This window comes from Peromyscus californicus, unplaced genomic scaffold, assembly GCF_007827085.1.
Source record: "Peromyscus californicus insignis strain IS unplaced genomic scaffold, ASM782708v3 Scaffold_7__1_contigs__length_154581171, whole genome shotgun sequence".
Lineage (NCBI taxonomy): Eukaryota > Metazoa > Chordata > Mammalia > Rodentia > Cricetidae > Peromyscus > Peromyscus californicus.
In genome coordinates, this window is record NW_026294595.1 from 70205057 (window position 1) to 70230185 (window position 25129).

The following is a 25129-nucleotide window of genomic DNA, read 5'->3' on the forward strand; positions in this document are numbered from 1 at the left end:
CCCTGGCCACTCACTCTTGCTTTCTGCTCTCAGTTACACCAAAACTGAGAGGCTAACATTACCACAGTCTGAACGAGGCTGTGTACTCACCTCTGTTAGCTGGCTCTCACCCGTGTAGTGCAGGCTGGCTCTGTTGGACACTCCATGTAAGTGGTCCAGGGTATGCATGCTCGTGGGGAGATTGCCATTGCACAGTGGTTCCATTGCTGGCTGCTGTATGGGTGTGGCAAAGTCTATGTGCTCTGTGATGCTGGAATATAGAGATGACCACATCAGCCACGGAAACTCCAAATAGGTAGGAAGAGCTCTGACAATCAGTGGATCTAACTTCTAAATGGTACTGCCTCACCAGGGAGGGTTTGAAATAAGTGGGTTTTCTCCTTTTAGGGATCAGATAGCAGTTAGACACCCAATGGTTCCTCCAGTCTCCTTTTCCTTTACACACAGAAGCACACTTGTGCTCAAAGAAAAAGTCATCTAAAAGACAGGAAATTTGATGCAGACCCAGCTGGATACTCATTGTACTTGACTTCATGACCCTTGAGGTCCATGTGGGTGCTAGAAACTGAACTCTGGCCTTCTGGAAAAGCAGCACATGTTCTTGAATGTGCAAACAATCATATGCACTACATATGGTAATTTGGCACCACCAAATTTTACTTTGAAATTTAAATTTAAAAATTTCAACTTATGCCAGGCGGTGGTGGCACACGCCTTTAATCCCAGCACTCGGGAGGCAGAGCCAGGTGGATCTCTGTGAGTTCGAGGCTGGTCTGGGCTACCAAGTGAGTTCCAGGAAAGGCGCAAAGCTACACAGAGAAACCCTGTCTCGAAAAACCAAAAAAAAAAAAAAAAATTCAACTTATATTTGGGAGAAATTTATTGCTCCATTGATTATTTATTCCAAATGTATTGTATCAGATACCAACACTATAATAATAAGGCAAACATACGCAGTTCCAGCTGTTACACTACTCATGTCTTGGAAGGGGTAGGATTACAGATGAGGTAAGTTATGATGAAAATGTACTTATAAGGAAGGTGGTTATGATAGCTTTCTGGAGACAGCAACGGTCTTGGTGTGAAGGCTATGACTGAGGGGGGCGCAGGCAGAGCAAGAAGGCTTGACTTGCATCCAAAGAACTCTCATGGTAGGGACAGACAGAGGCAAGATGAGCAGGGCAGGAGGTCTGGCTAGGAGGCTGCGCGTGTGCCTGTGCAGCAGCAGAGGCACTCTGGAGGAGCAGTGTAGATGCAGAAAAGCAGTTCTGAGAAGTTTTCAGGGAGCAAAAGTAGTAAGAATTGGGAACAGACGAGATGTGAGGGATAAGGAAAGAAGTATAAGGATGACATCGGGGTTTCTGGCCTGAACACAGCTGAATGTACCCTAAGAATATAAAATGGAGGAGCTGGAGAGATGGCTCAGTGGTTAAGAGCACACACTAGCTACAGCTCCCAGGCCCATGTCAGGTGGCTCACAACCTCCTGCAACTCCAGCTCCACGGGACTCTATGCCCTTGTCTGAACTCCATGGGCACCTGTATTCACACATGCACAGATACACACACACACACACACACACACACACACACACACACACACACACACACATCATTAAGAAATAAAATGAATCTTTAAAAAATGTGAAATGGAGAAACAAAATCAAAATTTTTTTAAAAAGTTGGATGCTGGGCAAGAAAATTATGTGTTTTCTTGAGATGGTGGATACAAATAAGCCTGGGACTTTGAAGAGTGGTCTGGTCTGGAGATACAAATTTGGGAGGGATCACTGCCATCAGAGGTGAAGGACGTTCTAGGAGTAGTCACTCTGACTAGACATGACTGTAAAACAAGGTTAGCAGACCTAGGGGAACAGCAATACTTCCAGGACAGAAAGTCACCAAAAGTCCCCTTGCTTGCTGTATCTTTACAGGTTCTGGTAAACCTAAATTTACCCTACCTCCCCTAAAAATGCACAATGTCTATGCAATGGCCTCTGTATTTCTAAAGAGAAGGATCTGGCCATCAACATGAACTATGCTACACATGACTTCTGACAGCTTGCACGGTACTGATGAAGGCAACTTGGGGGTTCATTTACCACTCTCTGTGTGGACCAAGTCCATCTAGACCATGGGTAGCAATGGCCATGCCCTGTTGACCACAGTACCAGAAAGGTGACTCTTCAATCACCAATGACACAGAAGACATCACTGGAGTCAGCTGAGGCCCTTGTGGTTCATGGGTAAGGAAATTCCACGAGGAAGGTCACATGAAAGATACTCACTCAATGTTTTTTGAAGAAACTGCCAGCCAGGTGCTCACAATGGCAGTTAGCTCTACCCAGCGGAGTTTGAGGCATTCATCTGGACTGGGCCATCCCAGACTCTGGTAGTCATGCTTTTTTCCTGGAAGGAGAGTATGTCATGAATGGACACAGTACAGAGGAATGGAAGCTTAGCTGCAGTTTTCCCTATTGATGATATAACCCAAACTGTTATGTTAGGTGGTGCCCATTTTTCATCTTGTCTTAAGGATGTGCACCATCGACAAACAGATCTAATTAAAATGTTATCATCAATGGCAATGGGAATAAAAATCCTCTCTGAATAAGGTCTTCTCAAAGAAGATGAAATAAAAACTGAATCCTTTGTTGTATTTGAAGTTGGTTAACATGAAATAAGGATTAAGATACTCTTAGACATTAACATTCTTTTTTTTTTTTTTTTTTGGTTTTTCGAGACAGGGTTTCTCTGTGTAGCTTTGCGCCTTTCCTGAAACTCGCTTGGTAGCCCAGGCTGGCCTCGAACTCACAGAGATCCGCCTGGCTCTGCCTCCCAAGTGCTGGGGTTAAAGGCGTGCGCCACCACCGCCTGGCTCGACATTAACATTCTTACCACGTTTAATTTTTATCTTTCTGGGTTTTGATTTTATGAGGTTAACTCTGACTTAATGGGAGCAGATATCTCTAAAGCTGGCATCTAGCCCTGGCACGGTGGCATTTTGGGCTGGATAATGCTTTGTTGTAGGGACACTGTAGTGCACTGGAGGACATTTCAGAAGCACCTAGGCCTCAACCCATTAGATTTCAGGAGCACAGCCTCCCCAGGAAATATTGCCACACACTGCCAAATGTTCCATGGGTGCAAAGTTGCCCCTGGTAGAATCACAGCTACAAAGGAAAGCGTCAAGATGGGATCCATGACAATGTAAGGCCACCATTTATTTCAAGAGTGTTTCCTGTGTGTTCAGAAGCTGAATTCAGTGTTTGCAACTCCTGACCTCACTAGGCTTTCATCCTCACTGCTCACAGGAGGACACAGTCACAGTTTTCGGGCTGGAGGGTACAGAACCCAGACACAGGTTATTTGACTCTAACACACACACGCCCAATTCCTGTGCTAGTAAAGGCCCCACTTTTTCAGTCTGAGCCCTTCACTTCAGATCAGTCCCCAGGAAAGAGCAAAACCAAGTCTATCGGATGGGTTTCTGATGGGGGCGGGCAGGGTGGAGAACCTTAGTTCTACTTAGCACTTTTTACACTGTAGGTATTTATCGGAATGAGAAAAAAATTTGAGGTACAGGCAGGGATTTAGATTCAGATTTTAATAAAGCAAAAAAGAACAATTTGGAAGAATTTCAAATTAACTTTAAATAAAGCAAACATTTCACAATAAAGCTCACTTTCTTTTTATATTTAAGAGATTCACTTGAAAAAATATTTATTGAGCACCTATTATAAGGGTCTGGGAACTGTGTAACACGCTGGGGTACACACAGAAAGAGGGAGCCTGCTCTGCAGCTCACAGGCTAGTGAGGAAGGCGAACAGAAGCCAACTGTTACACTGTGACAGCATAGTGTTCGAGAAGAAGGAACCCAAGAGTTGCACAAACGGAAGAGCAGCTAATTCTGTCTGAAGATAGCGAGGGAAAAAGGGCACTTGACTTTCAAGTTTTAGGGTGAGCAATATTAGCACCGCAGAGGTGGTATAAGGGCATTCCAGGCAGAGGGAATAGCATGTACAAAGGCATGGGTAAAATAAGAGCATGGCTGCTTCATAGGTGGCGTTGAAGGGTGGAGAGAGGCTGGTTTATAAAGGGTCTTGAATGCCACACTAGGAAGTCTGCACTTTATCCTGTAGGCAGTGGGAAACTTCGAGCCCACATCTCTCCATCTTGTTCACAAGGATATCAAAGAGGATGTTAAATGCCTTGCTGAAATCCAGTTACATTATGTCTATGGCACTTCCCTGGTCTTCCAGTTTAGAAGCCCTAGCCAAAAAAGGAAATGAAATTAGTTCAATGTTATTATTAGTACTTAGTGTATCTACTATGGCTCTCAATGATCTCCATTTCTCCCCACAGGTTTACAAACATTTGCTCAATAATTTGCTTTAGAACTTGGACATAATTTACTGGAAGTTTATTAGCTGACAGTAGGCAGAATCCATACTTATTTAAACTGGGCTATTAATGCTCTGTAGTATTTTTGCACCTTTTCCATTCTGAGCATTCTCTATTAAGGAGAGTAAGTAGCTTCATGATCTCATTCGCATGTACCTTCAATGCCCCACTTGGGTCTACCAAGTTGAGACCATTTGGAACTGGTTAAGTAGGACCATGGAGTAGCTCAGAGGTAGAGGACTTTCCTAATATGAGCAAGGTCCTCACCTCAACCCTCAAGCACCACAAGCAAGCACACACCTGCTGAGATGCTCTCATATAATCTCAGCCACGATGGCTTTAAAATCCCCCTTGTAAGAAGCTTTTGGCTTCTTTAAAGTAATATAGGATCATTAGAAAATGTCTGTAAAATGGAAAGGCCACAAAGAAGAAAATACAGATGACCTAGAGTTTTCTTAGGACCCACAGAGAACATCTGTAGTGCTGTGGTCACCTGCTTCTCTACCCGTGTTTCTACATGCTTGCTTGCTAGGCCAAGGGTAGCCGATCTAAGAGGCCATCAACTCCACGGGATGGACTACTTCAGACAATTTATGACAGAAAAATCCTGCCAACTATCACATACAGTCAGCTGTGATATGCATCTCATGTATCAGAGCTACTGAAATGTGAGAAGAATACAGTTGATAAAACAGTGTGTTTAACTTGCAGGATGGAAACATCCTTATGTCATTCATAAACTGTCTTTACTCATCTGCTGTGCTGTCTCTTTGTTGTACAGCATATGCCAGACATGCTGTAGCCTAGTGAGGAAAGTGCAGTATTTAGGCTGTGTATCAGCTGTTACTATGATAAGGAGCCCCGTGTAATCAACATCTCTGTGCACATGTCTTTGATGTTTACAAGGCAACTTTCCTAAAGTGCATTAACAGAAGAATTACTGGTATGTTCTAAATTTCTCTGATTCATCTTGTCAAACTAACCTCAGATTTGCTCAGTTAATTTTCACTGTGTACTACACATTTAGAGACAATAAGCAAAAATCTTAATTGTTAATGTTTGCTGTTCCATGGCTGCTACTGACTGGACATTTTGTTACACTGGGAGTGCTGTGTGCACATGTGATTAAAGTGCACCCCAGGTTTGGGTAATCTATTCTATACATTCTATAGATCCTATTCTATATATTCTACAATTGTCCTCTGCTTTCGACAGCACTTTTATCTAAATTAGTTAAATAAGACAAATTTTAATGAATCGAACTTTCAGTCTAAGATAGCAAAAATATTCCTTTAAAAAGGGATATGACATTTTTAAAAGAGGAATTCTATCGCTACCATTTAATTGCTGGGGGAAAAAAGTCACCTGGGTGTATGACAGTGACCTTTTACCCAAATAGTTAATGGTTAAAAACCAAAGTCTGAAAACATTTCTTGTACCAATGACTGATATGGTCCTTTCATCTTCTCATCTGAATGCTCTAAGTCACAAAACACATCCCTTATGAGAGAGAGAGTGACAGGGAAGAAGAATGAGATCTGAGACATTCTCACTTACCTTGGGGTCCAGGAGATGCCACCTTTGGACCAGTGATCTCTAAGTTGGCTTGGTAACGCTGTCCATTTTCTGCCTGATTTGACTCTACCTTTTTCCCAGGAGGTTTCTTCTGATCCCCTTTGGGTTTCTTTACACGTTTGACCTGGAATGTGATCTGGGAATCAAAAACACATTAGAGACAAATGAGACCGATGAGTGAGTCTGTCGCTCACTATAGATTTCAGGGGCTTTAAGGATAACCTAGTCCACCAGAACTTGATGATAAGATCCTATTTCTGAAGATGCCCCCCCCCCCTTTGATCAGAGGACATGGAAAAATCAAGTTGACACTGCCAGGAACCTTCCTCCCACTGGCTCTCTTTCATAGCACCAGAAGGTGCTATGCAGATTATTAGAGGACAAAAGTCATTGATGGTTTTATTCAGCCGTGAATAACAACCTGCACAGCAATATATGCTCATGTGTGCAGTATTGTCCCGGATACTACGGGGATAACCAATTGCTATCTGACAGGAGAGAATGAATACCTGTGCTGTAAATCTGACTAAGAACCCATGATTCCTGGGGGTAGGGTGGGGGGAACCCATTACTATTATTCTGCTAAATGGATACAGTATCAAATGCCTTTGAAATTTCTATCTCTATACCCACTGATCAGTGCAGTTCTCAGACCGAATCAGAGGAGTTTGTGTGCTGAGTGAATGGTGGTTAACTCAGAAACTAAGAACTGGCCAAGACACAAGGATTGCTCACCACAGTGGAGAGCTGTATCACAGCCTCTCCTCACAAGGAGTGCTCACCACAGTGGACGGCTGTATCACAGCCTCTCCTCACAAGGAGTGCTCACCACAGTGGACGGCTGTATCACAGCCTCTCCTCACAAGGAGTGCTCACCACAGTGGACGGCTGTATCACAGCCTCTCCTCACAAGGAGTGCTCACCACAGTGGACGGCTGTATCACAGCCTCTCCTCACAAGGAGTGCTCACCACAGTGGACGGCTGTATCACAGCCTCTCCTCACAAGGAGTGCTCACCACAGTGGACGGCTGTATCACAGCCTCTCCTCACAAGGAGTGCTCACCACAGTGGACGGCTGTATCACAGCCTCTCCTCACAAGGAGTGCTCACCACAGTGGACGGCTGTATCACAGCCTCTCCTCACAAGGCTCAGGACAACCGAGGAAGAGAGCGCTGAAGGACTAAGAGCCAGAGGTTAGGGAGGGCTGGAGCAAAACAAGGTCTTCTGGAGATGGCAGGTCCACTATCTCATACACTCAGGGAAGCTGCAGTTCCCTTCACAGAGACCAACCCAGTCAACTTCCCAGCTAGGATGAGCGGAAGGGCTCACAACCCCCATTCCTAGCTGAAGAAGTTTTTGTTAAAGGTATGGCACCGCATGGACTCAACACATTCCACTGGATGGTGCCATACTCATTACTGTATGTGTACCCAAACAGGACTGGGTGGGTTATTAGGAAACAAAAAAAGAGGGTGAGAGTGGTGGGTCTTATAGGAGTTAGTGGGGTAAATATGATCAAGATATCTATACACAGGAAATTCTCAAAGAATATTACAGTAGAAAGAATAACTGGATGGATACACTAATTACCCTGATTTGATCACTGTATACATGTGGAAATATCCATTGGAGATACAAATACGTTTATATATACTTACCCCATAAACATGTATAATTATTATGGCTCAATTCTGTGTGTGCGTGAGATGTGAGCACGTGTGCGCTCATTTGTGTCTGTGTGTGGGTGGGGTCAAGTCATGAATGGCAAGGCTCTTGTGTAGGGAGCAGAAGACCACCTTTCAGGTTTGGTACTTGCCACCTGGTTTCGGGCAGGGTCTCTTCACTGTTGTGTAGCTCAGGCTAGCTGGTCTGAGGGCTTCTGGGGTTGCTCCTGTCTCTGTTTCCTTCTCCCTGTGGGAATGCTGGGACAAGACATTTCTGCTACTGTGGCTGGCTAGTACTTGAGATGAGCGGAAGGGTCCGCGAGTGCACTAGAATAGAGTGCTTCTATACATTGAGAGATTCCCTAGTTTCCAATTAGAAAATTTAAATATATAGTTTGAAAAGGAAAAATATCTTCCAAAATCCAGTCCTGTTAAGTTTTTCCTTAAGCTTATTATTGTTATTGTTGTTGTTATTAGTAGTAGTAGTCTGAACAATCTTACTCTGTTGCCCAGGCTAGTTTTGAATTCTTGGGCTCACATCATCCTCCTGCTTCAACTTACTGAGTGCCGAGATTACAGGTGCAGACTGCATCTGGCTAAGTTTAATTTTAAAGATCTAAATGAAAAATTGGTAGTGAAATGTACAAAAGAACCTGGCCTTGACGAGTGCATAGACACCAAAAAGAAGTACCTCATCTGTCCCAAGTCTGTGGCTTTGAGGGTACGTTATACCCATCTCACTTCCTCTCACCTCCTGGAAGTCAGTAATGCTTATATAAGTGAAATGCTTCCTGGAAAATTCCAGTGTGAACAGTGTCCTGGAATGTGGAGTACGGTAGAGCCACATATCCCCAAACCTGCACAAATGCATATTAGGAGTCCCCCAAAGACTTGGATATATTTTATGAGGACTGAGATGGTGAACTCTGTGTATAAGTATGTGTTTGTGAATGTATGGATGCATGTGTGTGTATGTATATTCAAGTGTGTGTTTATGTACACACTGGTATGCATGGGTGTGGAGGTCAGAGGACAACTTGACGTGTACGTCTTCAGGAGTGGTCTATCTTGTTTTTTGAGATGGGGTCTTTCCTTGGCTTGGAGTTCCTGATAAGGCTAGGCCGGCTGGCCAGCAAGCCAGAGAGTCTCCTGCCTTTGCCTCCCCAGTGCTGGCATTACAAGCACATGCCACTATGCCTGGCTCTCTAATGTGGGCTTTGGGGACTAAACTCAGGCTCTTGTGCTTGCCTGACGGGGCCTCTCCTCCGCTCTGAGCTGGCAAGTTCTTACCCATTCTGTTGCTTCATCATCTTCACTTCTGCAGTCTCCATAACAAGAGCTCTTGGCTACTCCATCCTGGGGGCCTTTCTTCAGTACCCGTATTCCCTGCAGGTCCAGACGCCGCCCCTTCATTTCTAGTGTTCCCCCAAAGCCTTCCAGAGGCCAGGCCTGCTGAAACTCATCCACCAAAGCCAGTATCTCTTCTGACATCTTTGTTTCATCTGACTTCTCCACCTCGTCAGAACCATTGCTCTCCTCAACCACCGTGCCTGCAATTCAAGGGGTCGTGTTGTCAAGAGTTTCATGGCGTTTGTTCAAGTACTGAGTGACTCAAACTTTGTTTTGAGGGATATTTTGGCTCTGTTTAGAAGCACAGCTACAGTGCCCCTTTATAGAACACCACTCAGCATCTTCAAACCTCATAACAGCACCATCTCTGCCATTTAGCCTTTGCCAAAACCCTGCCAGAAAGCAACGGTGGGAACCACAGGCAGGAGCCAGGGATGGTGTTACCAGTGAGAGGACAGCTGTGGCACACATTATTTGTTGTGAAAGATCACTTGCTCTATACACAAAACACAGATGGCAAAGATGATGTTTATTCTGTTATTTATTGGATATGTAGGTCTTTTCAAGTTTATTCAGTTACCATGAAACAGTTATGTGCCCAGTGCACATTGCTTGCTTAATTGTCTGAACAATGATTTTGTAGGAAACTACTAATTCTATATGAAGGCTTCCATTTTCAGTAGTTATTATTATAAAAATAGCCATATGCTAGTTTAATTTCTTTAAAATGGTTATTTATGTTGCTCAAGTATTTAAGGACTCCCACAGTGGCTCTCAGTGGAATATGCTAGCAAAAGTTTTCTCTCAAGAATCTAAATGTTTGTCTTATTTTCCCATGAAGCTTACAACCATTAAGTTCCACTGTATGCTTAGACTATGAGGATGCTCAGAAATGATCATTCTGTTTCTTAACATAATTTTTTCCTTTGCTAAATTGCTTACTACTTAATCTTCGCTACTTATTTTGAATTAATCGCTGGGCCTTATACTGTATGCTTCATAAATGTCATGTCTCATCCCTTCCAGAAGTGGATAGGGTACAAAAACAAAGAACAAAATGCCTCCTTTTACAACATGTACCCACTGGTTAACCTGAGAACACTGGCCTGACAGCCTCTGCCAGCTCATTATTCCTTCAGCTGGCAATTCCAGCTTTTCCAGAGATTAAGAACATCGTGTTAATAAGGCCAGGGTCAGGACTCACATACACACAACCAGACCTTAGCCACATAACTGCATGTTAGTAGTTTCTTGGCAGGGAGGGGCTAGAGTGAGAAACATGACTGATGGCCACAGATGAAGACAAATTTGCACAAGGCCAGTGGTGTTACCCTCTGTCTTCTTTCCAGTTTTTACTGTGGAACACAGGAAAGCCTGAGGTCAAGCTGTGATTCTTCCTTGAGAAATCTGGAAGGTTCTATTTATGATCACGTGACTATAAACCCTATTGCTGTCATTTCAAGTAAGTTCCTCTTAGGTTTCCTAAGCCAACTGCTTTTTGCTACAACTTTTTATGGTTATGGTCAGTACCCTGCAAAAAGGATCTGGGGTAAAGCCCCTTCTTCAGAATACTGAATAAATACTGAACAGAATACGTGGCCAGGGGTATAAATATAGGCCAACAAGGATCTAATTTTAGGTCTCTATCTTGCTATGATATTCCTAACGTTCAGCCCTGGGCCCAGCACACAGAGCAGACCCCAGCAGCTGTGGAAGAAAGTAATGGGAGTTCAGAGCAATGTGACCTATGATGTTCTTGAGGATCTGCTGTTTCCGTCTTGCCCTGTCCTGCAGGCAACTGAAGACGTTCAACTCCAGGGTTTCCCTTGTCAGTGGGCACCTAACGAGAGTCTGGGGCTCAGCCAGCTGAACGGCAAGCAACATAGTAGGCTTCATATTAGCCAGGAAAACAGCCGGGAGAGCTGCCCCTGGGAAGCCCCAAAGCAACGTACACGGAAGAGCTGCCTGGTGTCTAAGTTGTCAGAGCTGTCTCGATTTGCTCCTCTTCTGATTTTCAGGTTCTTTTTCTTTCTCCTCCTATGACTCCCAAAGGATTCCTTCACCCCATTTTGAGACAGAAAAGACTCTTCGATAAATTTCATCTTACACAATGTGGCTTTGGCCAAAGGCAGACTACTGACTGCTTTCTAAACACACAGTCAGACTGCATAAGGAGGCTCTGCTGTTTTTTTTTTTTTTTTTTTTTTTTTTTTTTTTGTAAACTTAACACAAGCTAGAATTTTCTGGAAACCCTGGTTGAAAAAAACGCCTCTATCAGATTAGCCTGTAGGCAAGTGTGTGGGATATTTTCTTGATAAATAATTGATGTGGGAGGGCCCAGCTAATTCAAAGTGGGTTGGTGCCACCCCTAAGAAGGCAGGCTGAACAAGCCAGGGAGAGCAAGGCAGTAAGCAGTGCTTCTCCATGGCCTCTGCTTCAGTTCTTGCCCCAAGGTTCCTGCCTTGATCTCCCTTCATAATGGACTGTGAGCTGTAATGTGAAATACGCTTTGCTTTTGGTCACAGTGCTTATCACAGCAACGAAAACCCCAACTAGGACATAGGCTGTGGCTCAGAACTCTTACTTTCTCTCAGTACTGGCTATTATGTGAAAGCATCCATGCTATTTATCTGCAAAATGTCTAAATTTTCAAGGTTATCACTTCCCAATACTTCGGTCATGTGGATATGGACACACGTAGTATTATACAAATGCATAATTTGAACGTATCAGAGAGAGAGCATTTCACAATGGTAGCCAGCATTCAAGTGAAGAAAGGCCCTGGAATTACTTCAGGCTTCTGCTGCTAGCATCTATTCCAAAGGGTGTTGGACAACAATTCTTAGGCAACAGCACTAAACACATACACTGTTTATGTTTACTTCTCAGAAGGGTGGTTCACAAATGCTGTGGGTGAGGGAAACCAGTGTTTATTTATTTAGCTTTTCCTATGCATGTGTTTATCTTTGCCATAAATTATTTTGATGGGGGCAAAAAGCACATGAAGATTTTGACTCTGTCAAATTAAATATAACCAAGCAATAATAAACTCGGAAACACAAAGCTATATATGTTTGAGACAATTAAATTTTTCATAAGACAAAATGATCTGAATGCAATCACACAGTGCTTCCCAGAGAAAGGCAGAATTGCAGCAGGGTTTAGACAGAGAAGCAGCCTGGGGGAAACTTTCTAAAAAGCTTATGTGCATTGGCCCAGGTACTCATGGACCAAAGTAGATATGCATGCAGGAACACAGGAAGACATGTACGAAGGTGCTACTAATTGCAAGTTCATTAGAATAAAGCATGTGGATAGGCAATCAGCAAGAATAATTTAGAGGGAAGCTGGTGACATTAAGACTCTCTGGTGGAGTCTGGAAGAGAGGTTCCTACCAAAGGAACCTCCTGTTCCTTAGGCAGACTAATAATGAAGTATGTGAAAGCCATGAGGATTGTGAGAGCCCAGGTCTAGGAGTAGTGAGTGAGTCAGCTGGTGAAGGCGTGGGTGGCGAGGGACAAGAAAGGACAGAACATGGGACTAGAATGGCATTTCATGGAACAAAGGAAGCTGCCTTTGGGACTGCAAAGAGAACTTTGGAGAAAAACAAGGTGGGTTTAAAGATGAGTTCAAGATTTTAAAGTCTCATGTGAATTGCAGGGTTCTATATGAGGTAGATATCAGTTCCCACCTGAGTTTGAAAACAGAATTCTGTTTACAGAAGTGGAGTTAGGAAAGGGTAATAGGGCAGAATTAAAGTTTAAGGCATTTATCAGATGACTTATTCAAACATTTGCTGCTGGTGCACAGCTGTGTGATGAGGGCTGGGCTATCATAAGCCATGGAGTTTAAGCACTAGAATGGAAGGCAGGACTGGTCTGCAGACACTGCCCCACGTAGAGCACTCACTGTCCTGTACAAAAGTCCGCTATAGCTGGAAATACAGCCTTCCTTCCGTATGGTGACAGCTCTGGATCGTGGAGGAATCTCAGATTTGAAATAACGCTGGAAGCAAGCAGTAGGAGTAGACTCTAGGCTTGCAGCCCGTGGGGCAGATGGTGTGATAGAAACTGAAACAGAGGCTGACACCCACGCCTCCAGTTTTCCTTCATCTCCTTTACCAGGCATTATTTTCACATGGGAAATGGAGGATAAATATTGTGACGCTGAAGAGAACATGAGTACCCACAGTGAGGGTCACATGGGTTCACACTGAGTTTCAGCCTCGTTAGGTATTCTGTCAAGAATCACAGAGAGTAGAGGGGCTGAGAATGCAGATTATGGTATGTGCCCCAACTGAAATGAAAACAGCTTAGTACAATTTCTCAATGTTCCAAAAACACATGGGCATTCAGGCTTAAGTCTGGGGACCTCAGTTTAAGAGATTCCAAAGGAGACTATGCGAAGAGAGCGAAAGTCCTCGAGCATGTTCAATGAGGGACAGAGGAACTGAGGGTGACACAATGGTGAGAATGGCAGCTGACGTGCAGCTCAGAAACCATCAGCTGAACAAACACTTTGCTAGGAAGACTGAAAAATCTCAGTGAGACTATTCTGAGGATGGTAATGAGATGAGGAGCCACAACCTCAGAAGAGTTGCTGAAGGAAATAAGTACACTGACTGACATGGAGGAGCAGAATGGGCAGGAATAACTCCCTTCGAGCTAGGAGAGCACAGTAACAGGAAACAAGACCACGGGCCTCACAAGGGGAAGCTTGCGTTTTAGGTCAGTGTTAGAAAGGGTGGAATTGATGAACAATGGAATGGATCATCCAAGGAGAGATGGCGGTCCAGATGCCCAAGGAAGCCACAGAAGCCAGTGGATGACTTGCTGGGGCACTATGGAGGGAGTGGAGCACCAAACCGGGAACACAAACACGTGACTGTCTTTTTTGGGGTAAGAAACTGCATTTACAGTTCCAGAAGAGGGGCTGCGAGAGCATTTTAAAGAGCGAAAGTTAGAAAGATGTGTACTAGATTCACAAAAAGTGCATGGCCAGTAAACAGCCTAAAGGCAATGTTTAAATGATGGTCAGACACTTCAGGCCTGACTTAAAACATCTCTCTGGTCTGGTAAGAGAGGTATGTACTAGCACATGAAGCACCAAAACTGAACTGGTCTGTTTGAAGACAGGATCTGTCATGCCATCCAGTCTGGCCTTGAGCTTGCTACACATCCTGAACTGACCTCAAACTCAAGCTCCTTTCGGCCTCGGCTTCTCAATACTGGGATTATAGGTGAGCACATGAAGGCCAGCAGAGTATATTTACCCTTAACCATGAGACCATACACAGGACACAGACTAACTTGGTTCTAAATTAGGATGCAACCAGTGTAGGGCCCTAAGCAATACTGTCTGGAGCTCTGGTGTCCTCTTTAAATGTCAGGATCTGATTGTAAGTCAGGCTGCAATGCTGAAGATCTGCTGGGGACTTAGGACATAAGTACTGGTATAAAACATCAGGACAATAATCAGAGAGCAGGGCCTAGAGTAATCAGAGAGCAGGGCCTAGAGTAAAGCACTCACACCAAGGTGTGTTCTGAGCAGAAAAAACAACAACAAAAACGAAACAGTGATGCTCTTTCTTCTTCTGTGTAAGTCAGTACATCAGGAGCAACAACTCAGAGGACAAACCAGGAAAGCAAATGGAATCTTCCCTAGGTGACTCTGGTACACCAGTAGGGCTCCTTCAAGTGAGAGGTGCTTCCGTGTGTTAAGGACTTTGGCTCAGGGAGGTGACCTGCTCAAGGTTTAATACTCAGCGGTGGAAGAAGTAGGTCATGATATCAGTGTCTCTGACTACAACCCCTATGCCCTCCTTCTCTAGTGATGGCTTGCCAGTGAACATCTGTGGACCAGGGAAACAAGTACTAAGCAGTGATCTGAAAATGTCAATCAGCATGGGACCAAACTAGGCCCTCTGAATGTGGGTGACAGTTGTGTGGCTTGATCTGTTTGTGGGGCCCCTGGTAGTGGGACCAGGACTTATCCTGGGTGCATGAACTGGCTTTCTGGAGTCCACTCCCTATGGTGGGATACCTTGCTCAGCCTTGATGCAGCGGGGAGGGGCTTGGTCCTGCTTCTACTTGGTATACCAGACTTTGTTGACTTCCTAAGGGAGGCCTTACCCGCTCTGAGGAGTGGATGAGGGGTGAGCTGGGGGTGAGTTGAGGGGAAAGCAGGAGAAGGGGATGGAGGGGGACCTGGTCGGTATGTAAAATGAAAAAAAAATTTAAATAAAAAAAAGAAAATGTCAATCAGTGGCATTATCTTCACTCTTAGCAAAAAAGAAATTTTTAAAAAAGGATACATGAGTAAAATTCTTTTATCTCTGGAGAAATGTCTGTTGGTGTATAAGGATGTACATTTTTGACCAAGACTTTATTCTGAGATCATCTTTGTACTTCTCTTAGTAAACTATTCTGATCATTCTTACCAACTAAAAATGATGTTTTCATCCATCAAACCTCTATTCCTGAAGTGCACCAATAGTGAGACCCCCATGCATCAGGAGGCTAAATATGTATTTTAGATATGCCACTACTGACAATCTGAGGGGGCTGTCTAACTTTCCTGAGTCTTAGCTGGCTCATCTATATGGTGGGCTAAATAACATCTATTTCACAAATTAGTACATGATGCATAATACTGTATAAGTTGTAATATACCACTAAAAGGCAGGAATTACTGTTACAGTTAATAGTCACTAGAGAGGACTTAACTATTTGTGTTTCTTTAAATTCTTTTCCCCCAAACTAGACTTCTCAAAATGTCTTTAATGTCTATGCTTGGCTGTGTCTATGAAAACATACTATTATATATTTGTGGTAAAAAGCAGGACTTGTTACAACTGATAATCACAGCAGAGGAAGTCTACTGATAGGAACATGTAAACCAAAAACTGTTCTCCTGTGGACATGTTATTGGTACCTAGATGATAAGAAAAAGAACTGCAGGTGATTGACACATGGTCAAGAAAAGTGAGTGCCTGAAAGTGCTCACACCTCTCACACTGTGAGCAGAATCATCAGAGACAAAAGGAATCTGTCTGAGTAAGTCTGCACAATGCTGAAGAGGCCCAAGAAACTCCTTGCCCCGGTCAGGGTAACTATGGCTCATCCTAAGTATGGGGGCTGAATAGAAACACATGGGAATGGAATTGAAGATACACAAACGCTAGGTGACTGCTCTCTCAGGCAATGATGTGTTATACAAAAGGGAGATGGGGCAAAATTGTGGTTCGGTTTTATTCTGAATGGTCTTAGAGAAAAATAATGACTAATGTTGTAGTCATAAATATCCCAGATACTACAGAGTTGTAAATGGAATAGGGACCATTTCTATAAATGGGTAAAATACCCTCAGCGTGACTCAGTGTCATTTCTGATGACTCTCAGTCCAAGAAACCTCAGGATGTTCATGGAACTGTGTGGGTGTACTGGTGCCAAAGAAGACACAAGATTGCCAGGCATCAGAGAAGAGTCATCCTGATGTAAATGAGCCAACTGTCCAGTTTAAGGATAAATCCTTGGGAGTTGCTAGGTGAGCTTTAGTTTCCTGAAAGTCTAATACTTTGCAATAGAACTGATTATTTCTCTAACTCTATAAGGGTGAAAGTCACAGAGGGCAGAAAAGACACAATCATTCACACCAGTAGTGGTCTCCCTGAGGACTGATTTACTTCTCCTATACAGGAGCTTTTAAATATTTAATAGTAGGGGAAAAGACTTTGTATTAGTATTTAGTTTGTGCATGTGTACACATATGTGTACACCCATGCATTTGGAGGTGAAAGGCTAACTGTGGGAGTTAGTATTCTCATTGCACCATGTGGGTTTTGGGAATAAACTCAGATCATCAGACATGTCAGCAGCCATCCTACCAACCCTACTTGGAAAATATTTTAATTCAATCCACATAAGGCAAATACCATATTCAATTAATAAATGTAAGATACTTTTTACAGACATAGGACAAGGTATGTTAAAAGTTCAAGACCTGGGTATTGAAGAGAAGGCTTGGTGGTTAAGAGTGCTCACGCAGAAAATGTCAGTTCAGTTCCCAGCACCATGTTAGGTGGATCACAGCCACCTGTTACTCCAGCTCCAGAGGATACGCATCCTCTTCAGGCTTCTGTGGGCATCTACATTTATGTGCACATACCCCCCCAACACAAATAATTAAAAAATGTATTTTGTAACCCCCAAATATATTTATTTTTATTACTCAACTGTTTGCTGGGTATTGGGGGCACATCTTTAATTCCAGCACTTGGTTAAGAGACAGGTGAATCTCTATGAGTTCAAGTCCAGCCTGATCTACATAGAGAGTTCCAGAACAGTTAGGGCTACACAGTGAGACACCGTGACTCAGGGAAAACAAACAAACAAAAACTTATGGGGCTGGAGAGTTAGATGAGCTGTTAAGAGCACTTGATGCTTTTGCAGATGACCTAGGTTCAGTTCCTAGCACCCACATGGCCCACAAATGGCCCACATTTTCTTCTGTGCACACACACAGAGAAAAATCTTCTGTAACACCAGTTTAAGGAGATCCAAAGTCCTCTTCTGGCCTTCAGGGGCACCAGGCGTGCATGTGATGTTCATGAATACATGCAGGCAAAACACTTAACACATGAAACAATAAGTAAAAATAAATCTTAACAGCTGGGGAGATGGCTTAGCAGTTAAGAACACTTGCTGCTCTTCTAGAAGATCTGGGTTTACTCCCCAGCACCCACGTGGCAGCTAACAAGCCTCTGCAACCCCTGGGGTTCTGATGCCCTCTTCTGGCTTCTACAGGGACTGCATGCATGTGGTACAGACAGACATACATGAAGACAAAACACCTATACACATAAAAATAAATCTAAAACAAATAATTTTTTAGTGAAAGCTCATAATCTGATAGAAGCCAAGACACACAAACAAATTTCAATATATAAAATGTGTTTTGTAAAATGTAGGAAAAACACAGCAGATGAAGTTTCTTAAATGTTTGAAAACTTCTGTGAATGCTTCACAGAGGAGGCAACATTGGAAATGTATAGGATCTGTCTTCCTCCCTTCCTCCCTTTTTGAGACAGTCTCACATATACCAGGCTGGCCTTGAACTCCCTCTATAGCTGATAGATGAGTCTCCATGCCCAGTTTATACAGTTCTGGGGAACAAACCCAGGTCTTTGTGTATGCCAGGCAATCATTACTATTTAAGCTACATGCTCAGCCCAGGAAAGTATTTGCAGAGGTCATTATAAGTCTGTGTGAAAGGTATAGAGGGTCAAAAGAACCTGGCCTGAAAGAGAGGAATGGATATTGTACTTCCAGCTACTGGTTTAGTTATAATGGGATTGGGGGCCAAACTACCTCATAGCCTATATTAATTTAGATTCTTCTGAATCTAATAGAGAGTTCCAGAAAAATTTAGGCTTAGGAAACTTACCTGATTACAACTGCATTTCAGAAACAACTCTTTGGACACACCAGAAATCCATAACAATGGCTGCTTCTGCTTTTAAAATTCTGTGTCAATTACGGGCATTCCCTTGCTCTCTTTCTGTCTGTCTCTACACACACACACACACACACACACACACACACACACACACACACACACACACACAGAGACCCTATATAATTCTAGTTCTATATACTTATATGTGTGCACACACACAGAGAAAAAGCATGTATACAAAGTAAAAGGCTACAGTTAGGAAGACAGATTAGGGGGAAAGGCAGAAGTGAAGATGGCCCGTGTCAGTTAGTAGCAGAGAGAGAAGATGAAGAAATGAAAGCTTCAGCAGGTCTTAGAGACTGAGGAATCAAGGGGACCTGGGTGAGCTGAGCTGCAGTCACAGGATAGGATATGGGAATTCAACATTTCAGGAAATAGACCAAATGTAAACTCAAGTTCAACAGCAGACATCTTAGATTTAAAGCCCCTGTACATCAAGATAAAGAGCCTACAAAAATCAGTCTGGAGCTGTGGAGTAACCTTAGGGCAAGTACATTGTGGGAGCCACTGGTGTGGTCACAGGAATCTGTGCCACCAAAAGACACTGCACGGGAGGAAAGAAGGTCAGGACAGGTATCCTCCCGACACAGGACAGAGTAAGTGAGGAAGTGAAAGAGCATCTGAGGTCAGGCCAGGGTCAAGGGCAAAGCATTCCAGAAGCCACAGAGTTTCCTTTCAGCAGTGACTCACTCCAGAGACTGAGAGTGTTGAGAAGCAGGACCGCACATGCATGAATCAAGTCTGTCTAGCAAGAGAGGGACAGAAATGGAAGAAAGAGTGAATTCCCCATCACAGTGTCCTCCGCCTCATCATTTGATGGTCAACCTCCTGACCCTATGAGTGGCTGTTAGAAGAAGGAAACAAACTCTTGTGAAGAGAGAAGAGCGCAAGCCTGGTGTTCGGGAGCTGATTTTCCCCAGAGCACAGCTCAGGTCAAGTCAACTTACTTTCAAGTCTAAGGGCATCTGAGTCCCTCCCTGAGTTCTCAACAGAAAGCACAGGCTCCTCCTCTGCTCCTTGCTCAGAGGGCTCTTCTTCAGCAGCATCCAGTGACTGTGGATTGTCAAAATATTTCTGTTTGTCATGGCTGATGTCCAGGCTTTTCTCATGACAATGACCTCAATGACAAGAGACACAGATACATACATTAGAAACATCTCTCACGTTGCCTCATAATGCAAGGTCCCGACACATCAAGAGCAAAAAGTGACAATGCAAATAATGCAGTTAATGCAACCATCAGTACACAGGAGTGTGTGTGTGACTCACGATTTTGCACTGAAATTCAAGTTTTGGCTGCTATGCTATCGGAAGAATCAAGTATTTTGGTGAAAAGCTGGCAGGCGACGAAGATCAAGCCTCAAGATCTTGTGTTTATCCATCACTGTAAAATATCCCCTTGAAGCTAAAAATACCATAAAAAGTGAGGAATGAAGAGCCTGAATATGTCTGAGAATAATGGATTATAGAGACATATACTATTCTTTCATGTAGTTCAAAATGAAACATACCAAAAGGTGAGGTGAGTTATATGCCTTAAAAACCCAAGGAATTAATGGAGAGTGATAGCAGCAATCCCACATTAAGACTGCAATGTGAAAAGGTTGCCTGATTTTCTTTTAGACAGTATGTTCTGGCTGCCTGGGTAGAGATGTTCTAAGAACAAAATGTTAAATCCTGAATGAGATTCTGACATTGCTGCAACCTTCTTGACTCACACAGTGGGACTGTTCTCACTAGAGTTGTGCTATGAGTCAAAGGATTTGACCCTATCAGGGATATCTGTTGACACAAACAGCTCCCAGTATTGAGTCCCACCTGATGGTCATTTTCTGGGCCAGAGATACTAGCCCGTTATGTCCGCTGTGGCAATAACTAGCCTATGACATCTCTCCTTTGCCACTGTTTGTTCCAGATGGTCTGGCTCACAGAATGGGTGTCTTTCCCTCCCTTTCTGTTCTATGTATGCTGTCACAGAAGATGCGGTCACTGGAAGGCCACAGATTTCTTATTATAGACAACCATGTGGTTAAGAATATGTAAGTCATTTCTTTCCTTTACCAGGACATTTAAGCGTGACTACAGACTGAGGGAATCACTTTCCAGAGAAAGCAAAGATACTGCCAAAGCCGAGGATTCAGTTTCAAGAGTTCTTGCTTTCAAGAAATGTACAAGCAGCTTGGGAAGACAGCAAAGACAAGACAGACAATGCTGAGATGGCATGGTGTGCCAAGTAAGTCCTTCCAAGGAAACACTGAGGAAGTCTATAACTTCAGCTCTGGAGCATCCACAAGCCTACAGAGGGGAACTGCAAGGAAGGTGCCAATATTTATGGAGTGCTTTGTGTTTTTATCCTTCCACTAACCCTTACCGAAATGGTTTTAGACACAAGGAGACTGATTCACAGTGACAATAATAATTCAAACTAAGCTAAGTGGCAAATCTGGAATTTGAGTCAGACCTATCATTCTTTACTCAGGAGTCCTTCTAACAGAGAGGATGGAAGGCAGAATTGTCGGCGCCAAAGGAGCAGGAAGTCTACCTGTGTCTGGGAGGCAATGGGGAATACAACCTGACCGACAGTGCACATGCACATGTGTCCACAGAGGGTCAGTGGGGAGGGAGCCCTGCCTGAGCAATGGGAAGTGCGGTCTCTGCCGACACTGCACCACGGCAGGACAGAGGGTGCTGGTTTGTCCCCACCTGTGTCGTCACCGTCACCGTCTGGCACGAACAATGAAGTACAGAGAGCTAAAAATCACAACACTGAAATAAAAGGCAACATGGACAACTCTCCACCCCCAACTGACTTGAGTGTACTACGAGGAACTGCACACTTCCCAGAGACAATTCTTGATTGGGATATAAATAAGCATGGCTATTAAAATCAGAGAGGAAATACTGATGATATGGATTGATTAAATCATTTTTCACCTTGATGAAGGTTGTGTAAACTGTGATATTATCAAAGCAAAGGCTGATTCAGTTTTCTGATGCTATCCGTCACATCATCTTACTTCACTTCTCTTTCCCTTTTCCTACTGAAAAAATATTTCATCATTTAAAATGTCTGCAATTAAAAAAAATGTCTCAAGAGGCACCTGTAAGGTATGATCTTCAAAAGCCCTCAAAGCTAAAGTTGGTCTTCCTGAATAGCCTCAGCCCTGAACCCTCTTGGGAAGCAACATCTGTGAAGCTGAAGAACGTCTTGTCCTCCAAATCACAAACCCAGGCTGGTCACTCTCAGGGGAAACAGAAAGGGGAAGGAAGGAAGAACAGGAAGTAATTTTGTATGAGGCATCTCTTAGCAGTATAAAGCATCAGAATAGCCCAATGAAGACCAAATGTTTTAAATATTAAGACTGTTGGAGCTGGAGAGATAGCTCAGTGGTTAAGAACACATACTTATCTTGCATAAGACCTGAGTTCATTTCCCAGCACCCATGTTGAGTGGCTTCATAAACACCCGTAACTCCAGCTCCAGGGGAATCTAAGGCCTCTGGGCTCCTCAGGTACCAGCACTACTCACACACAGACACAACATATACATAATTAAAAATAAATGTTAAAAAAATTAACAACTATTAAGGCTAACTTTCTTACACAAATAGGTAATAGCAAACTGGTTTTGAGTTAATTGTGATTTGTCTAAATAGCTGAGTTACTGGTAAGTTAAGGTACCCAACTTTAAAACTCCATTTCCAGTCATCCGGGTATGGTATGAGACAGTGTTAGTGAAATACTTTAGAAAGAGCTAAAGTCTGTGTTCTCTAAACCTCGGCACACTTCTGCTCCAACTTAGAGGAGAACTGATGAGCCTTGAAAAACATTATTTAATTTCCTGGTAGATTATATACTTGTTAAAGATAAGAAAGTATTGGGCCTAGTACCACAAAACAACACCCAAAATAGATGGATATGCTGAAGCAGGAGGAGTTGAGGCCAGCATGAGATATATATCGAGACTCTCATGAGACAGACAGACAGACAGACAGACACACACACACACACACACACACACACACACACACACGCATGCATGGAAAGTCACAACAGCATTTTCTATACACAGCATTTACTTTGCACTGATGTAAAAGGGAAGACGCTCTATGGCTTAGACTAACCTTGAGATGTATGTCGTAATTTTTTTTTTTTTTTTTTTTGGTTTTTCGAGACAGGGTTTCTCTGTGTAGCTTTGCGCCTTTCCTGGAACTCACTTGGTAGCCCAGGCTGGCCTCGAACTCACAGAGATCCGCCTGGCTCTGCCTCCCGAGTGCTGGGATTAAAGGCGTGCGCCACCACCGCCCGGCTGTATGTCGTAATTTTTAATGAGAACCTCATGACTTAAATGAAATGCTTTAGCTAACAAGGTCCCAAATGAAAGACAAGTGTTCTTCTATGCATAATGCTCTGGACTTGCTTACAAAGCATTTTCATCTAATTCAATTTTAACTCTTCTTTTCTTGTAGAAATATGAGACTGTAAAGCAATCCCAGCTAAACAGGAAACTCCAAGGAGGGCTCCTCTGCTTCTGGAAGTGTGGTGCGAGCTTCAGGGATTCCACACCTCTTCACTGTGTGGATTGAGTACCTGCTGTATACTGGGATTACTAATACTGACCTAGCTTATAAGAGAGTTGTGGAAAAAAGAACTAGTTAATGTTCCTTGTGAAAGTGTAAGTACTTTGAGGGAAAAGGTACAACTGATTTGTGGATACATTTTTCAGAGTAAATTACCTTCTCGGGAGCTCCCATCATTGCTGAAGTTAGGCAAACCTCTTTTCTTCTCACTAATTCTGTCTACCTAATTCCTAGAAGACGACTCTGCACTTCCTAACAAGAGTTATCACTTACATGCCAAGGTAAGTCTCAGGCAGTGTGGTATTCCACACATATAACCCCAGCATCAGGCAGGCTGAGGCGTAAGCATCAAGAATGAAGCCAGCCAAAGTCACTGGAACTCTTGGCCAAGTAACTACAGCTGGTGTCACTGAGAAGTTTGGTTCTTTTGGCGCAATCATGGTCAGGAGCACAGCTTGGAATTAGATTTCCTGAGTGCCAATTCTGTCTCTAGGACGTCAGTATTATAAAGCAGAGCATTACTTTGTATCAGATCTTTCAACTGTAAATTGAGTTTAAAAATAGTTTGGCTTCACTCATTTGTTGTGAATTACATAGAAAGAGTGAGAGCATTGTGAGCATGGGATAGGCTGCTGTTGTTATTAGCGTTGTCCCCTTGAGAAGTCACAAAGGAACAAGAAGTTCTCCTGGTATGACTGTTCTCTAAAACAAGGCCTTTGGCTTTGGCTATTGAAGAATCTCTTAGTATGACCCACTGGAAGTTACTGAGGTATGGCCCTAACTTCAGAGAGTGCATGTATGTTCACACACGTGTGTGCATATCTGCACACACGTATGCATGCATGTGTGTATGTGAATGTATATGTGGTGTGTGTGTGTGTGTGTGTGTGTGTGTGTGTGTGTGTGTGCGCGCACAAATGCAGGTCTGTGTTCAGGGGATGCTGGAAGCACAGATCCTACCAGTCTTTGAGGAGAAACAGCAACCGACTCAGCTCCAACGACTCAGCATTTCTGAGCCCCCAAGCCACCTGTTAGAAGTTAGCCTCACAGTAGCCCTGTGGCCTCCGAGAGGGACACTGCAAGAGCCAGTGCATCACCCTGCAGCACAACCCCTAATGGTGGACACCACGTGAAGGAAGTCAGTCTACACTTAGCTCCGTGCAGCCCGACAACACTCTCAAAGTTACTGATGTGTGTCAGAGCTTCATCCAAATCTTGCTCCTGCTAAGTTCCTGTCCCCTCCCAAACGAGCGCACTGCTTTCACGTATATAGTCAATTCTCAAGACACAGTAATTAAACTGATTGGTCATGGGAGCTAGAATTTGGAGGCAAAGTTGGTCCCAGAAAAGTGGGCTTTGTGAAGGGTGGACTATTCCAAAGGTTTGCCTACAGCCCTGCTCTGATGGTTTAGGTGACACTCTACAGCAGTCTCGGTTCTTCTGGCTGTGAGGTAAGCTACCCTATAGGAAGCATTCTGTGACGGTCGTTAATATAAGGCACTGGAGGGGAAAGAGCAGCTCTGTTATCCTTTAACAGAGATGAATGACTCTCAATAGTTTGGGTCTTTCTCCATTGTCTTTCTACTCAAAATTATGCAGTTATAAAACCAAGTTTGGTTTTATAAGGAGGTGACACAGAAACACTGGGCAAATGTTTCAAAAGCAAGCTATATCACTGTTTCATATTTATTCCTCTTATAAATAATCTTTTTTTAAAAAAGTAACAAACAAAATAAAAAATGCAGAAAAAAGGTAATAAAGTAAATCACTTCCTGAGCAAAAACACAACTTTCAGTTCTTCATTCTTATATAAAAGAACTTAAAAATATTATCAGGAAATTTTTACTGTGGTGGCCCTCAGGCTTTAGTACTAGAGTTACTGGGCAAGCTGCAACAGATGCCTTTGTGTTGGGAGTGGTTACAGGTGACAGTCCTGTGTACACCTTCCCTTTTTAAAGATCAAGATGAACACTCCATGCCCGGAAATCAAATTCTACCTTAGTCAAAGCCTTAGCACACACATTTGTACAAATCAACA

General features: G+C 43.4%; 1 protein-coding gene across 4 annotated transcripts in view; it reads right to left on the reverse strand.

The window, feature by feature from the left end:
• Positions 1-25129, reverse strand: part of Ttc17 (tetratricopeptide repeat domain 17) — a 110750-nt gene that overhangs the window by 35358 nt on the left and 50263 nt on the right. Inside the window, exons 17-21 of one of the 4 annotated variants that reach the window (XM_052725189.1) lie at positions 19459-19629; positions 8936-9195; positions 5962-6115; positions 2288-2408; positions 91-250 (exon numbers count right to left, since the gene is read on the reverse strand). In XM_052725189.1, coding sequence (XP_052581149.1) covers positions 91-250; positions 2288-2408; positions 5962-6115; positions 8936-9195; positions 19459-19629 — 866 coding nt within the window. Of the gene's footprint in view, positions 1-90; positions 251-2287; positions 2409-3591; positions 4273-5961; positions 6116-8935; positions 9196-19458; positions 19630-25129 lie in introns of those variants that run through there. The other 3 variants (XM_052725190.1, XM_052725191.1, XM_052725193.1) reach the window with 3 other exon arrangements.